Source organism: Haliaeetus leucocephalus, unplaced genomic scaffold (genome assembly GCF_000737465.1).
Source record: "Haliaeetus leucocephalus isolate CR32 unplaced genomic scaffold, Haliaeetus_leucocephalus-4.0 Scaffold145, whole genome shotgun sequence".
NCBI lineage: Eukaryota > Metazoa > Chordata > Aves > Accipitriformes > Accipitridae > Haliaeetus > Haliaeetus leucocephalus.
The window spans coordinates 479,887-483,351 of NW_010972581.1; the positions used below are offsets into that span (position 1 = coordinate 479,887).

The window sequence follows — 3,465 nt, forward strand, 5'->3', positions numbered from 1 at the left end:
CCGGGGCTTCCCGCTCCAGGGCATCCCTGCCCGGTCTGTGTTCGGCGGGGGTCGTGCTCTCCCCAGCTCCTCTTGGGTGAGGGCCCGGTTTCGGCCCCTTGTTGCTCTCCGGCCGGCAGCCCCCGCGCTCGGACATCGCGGGGCCAGAGCGGGCCAGAGCCCCCAGGCCACCCCCAGTGTCCATCCTCGTGTCACCTCTCCCACCCGAGGTGTCGTTCGGCTCACCAGTTCTGCTGCAGCCACGGGGCAGGCGAACCCATCTCCACCGAGCCCCTCAGGGACAGCCGTGCCCAGAGCTGGGACGAGTCTCCACAGCCTTTCCTTCAGGGAAGAGCTGCCAGGGACAGGAATTGGGGGTTGTCTGTCCCAGTTCTGTCCCCTGCATGCCACAGGGTGGGGAGGCTGGAGGAGGCAGCACCCAGGGGACCCCCATGGCCGAAAACCACAGCATTTACCTACCCTCCATCACCTGAGTTCACCCCTGGTCCTCAAATGGTTTCCAGCAATGACCTTCTCTGCACACCCTGTCTGGGCCTCTGGCCCCTTCAGTTCCCTGCCGGGACCCCAGGGGATGTGGTCTCACAGGGACGCCTGGGTCTCAGCTTCCCTCTGCTTTTCTGCCCAGTTTCCTCCAAAAAGGAGGCTTCTGTGGATACTCAGCCCCTGCCTCTGTGTGTCCTCCCCTCGTCTCCTCCACAGCCTTTTGGTCCCTTTCTCCAGCCAGGACACAACTGGGCAGGAAGCAAAGATCTCAAACTCATTCCGGTCCCAATCCCATCGCCACCACAAGTGCCACCGTACCCAGGGTGTTCACTGCCCACAAAGCCTTGCTGGCACCTGGGAGCCACCCCCGCCACTTGGCCACCCACAAGAGCATCCTGTTGTCCCTCCCTTAGCTCTCAGGCACTTCTGCCCCCCCAAAAAACAGCACCCCAGGGCTGGCTTTGCTGATGCTGATGGGGTTAGGAAGGCTTGGGCAGGATTTTCCTGCCTGCCGCCGTTTTGCCAGCTGGGATTGAGACACCACGGCAAAGCCTGGAGCCGCACAACTGGAAAACGTGAGTGCCCGTGGCAGAGGACAGAGCCCACCCAGGATGCTCCAGCATCCATGACTACCCTGAGCATCTAGCCATCCTGCCCCACTCTGCTGCTCCCTGCACACCCCAGGTGCAGGGGATGGCAGAGGAGGAGCCCTGCCACCGGCAGCCTTCCCCTAAACCGCACCGAGGGACCATGCCACCACCTCTCTTCACCTGCTGTCCTGCAGGCTGCTTGCACCCACTGCCTCAGCGCAGCATCACCAGCTCTTCAGCAGAAGTGGGGTGAAGAGCGACAGTGTTTTCCAAGTTGGCCTTGAAGGCCACAGCAAAGCCCCGCAGCATTTCATCATGGCCCAGCCCTTGCATGTGCAACTCTACCACCTTTGGAAAAGAAGCGAGATGCTGCATGGGACCCAGCACCAGTGAAATCCAGGCTAAACACCGGGCTTGGTGCTGAAGAGCTGGATCCCAGTGCAAGACCTGGTCTGAGTGGGCAGAGCAGACCATGCAGGGACAAGAGGACAGCTGCTGTGGCAGGGGGAGCCAAGCCACCACCCCCACCACAGCACCCAGTTGTCCCTCTGGTCCCCTCCACGCACCTTCTCCTCCTCGGCAGCACACACCAGCTTCATGACACACAAACTTCCTTTGGGTGATGGCGTGGTATGAGGGGGTGAAGGACATGCTGTAGATCTTCACCTTCTCCCTCGCATGCGTGGCGACAGCTTCGTCTGCAGCAGAAAACATGGCATGGCGGGCAGGTGATGTACCATAAAAGAGGGAGTTAAAGCACATTTTGCAAAGCTCAGACTGCTTGCCGGAGATCATATTGTTTCCTCAAGCATCAAACCAGCAGCTCTGAGCCACCATGTCCTGACCCTCTTCCCCCGTGCTGCTGCCCACCACGCACTGCCTGCCCCCACCTTTGATAAGGACCATGGTGCTGATGGGCGGGTGGCTGAAGATGATGTTGGGGTTATCATGGTAGTCCAGCTGGGAGTCCTGCTTGCCCTTGAAAAGCCTGTGTGCCAGCTTCCTGCTGGCCGCGATTGCCATTGTGGGGAGGGACGGGCAGCCTGAGCCACGGCACAGCATGGGGATGAGGGGCTGCGGGCAGGGGGCACAGCGACGGTACCTGGGGTGAGGAGGGCTCTCCGGCGGATGTCCCTGATGGCACAGACCCCTCTGCTGGTAGTGTTTTGGTAGTCATTCACCACCATGTGGCCCTGGGCATCCACCTGCACTCCCTGACGTGGGAAATGGCAGCTGCCTTGGCACCCACCCTGGCCGAGACGCACCGCAAGCGATGCCCGGGGGGGCCTGAGCCAGCCGCAGCAGCAGCTGCCGTGTTCCCAGATGTGGAGGCACAGCAAGAACACCATTCCATAGCAGGCTCCAGAGACCCCCCAGGACCCCCGAAGACCATGGGACCCCTGGAGACCCTGCCCATCGGTCACCAGTAGTGTGATGGACTGTCTGGCAGCTGGTCCCCACCGCGAGGAGCACGACGCCTGTGGTGCTTGCAACAGGCAACGGCAGCCACACTGCAGGGCCAGGGGTGCTGCCAAAGCTGTGGCGCAGCAAGCGGCGCTCAAAACACCGGCTTTCACCCCAGTCCTGCCTCTCCAGGAGGGATGGGACAAGCCGCAGGGCTGCTCTGCACGACCATACCTGCATGTGCTTCCACGTGTCCACCCCAGCGTTCTCCAGCTCCTGGGGGAGTTGGAGCTGATCATCGAGTTGAAGGTCCTCAGGGCCCTCAGTTGTCCCTCAACAGAGAGGACTTGGAGCCCAGTGTGGAAAGGGTCCCTGCAATTTCCACTGCCATGTACCCCAGCAACAACAATAACGCTGTGCCTGCGGAGAAGAAACGATACCGTGCAGGCAGGCAGCACAGAGGGAGATGGATGGGGCATCGGTGCAGGCAAAGGATCACAGATGTCTCTGCTGGGTTTAGATCAGCCAGCTCAGGTTCTGTGCTTGCCCAGAGCTCAGTCTGGATTAAGGGTGCGTGAACATACCCAAGACACGGGGTGAAGGGATTCAGATCATTTGACCATGCTTAGTTTTGCTTCAGGTCTGTGAGGAGGTCAGCTGTTAGATGGAAACTGCTGGATTAGAAATTCCCAATGTGATTATTTCACAATGACTCTTACACTGTTTAACCCCTAACAGATAAAAGACTGATATTACAATTCAGATTTTGCATGTAGCAGTAAGTGAAGCTTGAAATGAGATAGCTAAAAAGCAAAAATTAAAAATACTGAGGGTTTTTTTCCACCAGCTCTCTATTACCACCCAGCTGGGGGATGCCCTGCAAAGGAAGCTGGGGACATCTTTTTGAACACTTTGGCCAACCCTAATTCATGAGGATCTCTCCATGCCAGTGGTATGACATTTCGGTCTGTGTATACCAAGCATGAGT

The 3,465-nt window shown here is 58.9% G+C and overlaps 1 protein-coding gene across 1 annotated transcript; it reads right to left on the reverse strand.

Moving 5' to 3' along the window:
* Positions 1 to 1,286: 1,286 nt before the first annotated feature.
* On the reverse strand, positions 1,287 to 2,422 carry LOC104828029 (glutathione reductase, mitochondrial-like). The gene is given in 5 exon segments (XM_010561458.1): positions 1,287 to 1,421; positions 1,640 to 1,682; positions 1,684 to 1,771; positions 1,964 to 2,095; positions 2,176 to 2,422. Coding segments are annotated over 5 exon segments (645 nt in total).
* Positions 2,423 to 3,465: the final 1,043 nt, after the last annotated feature.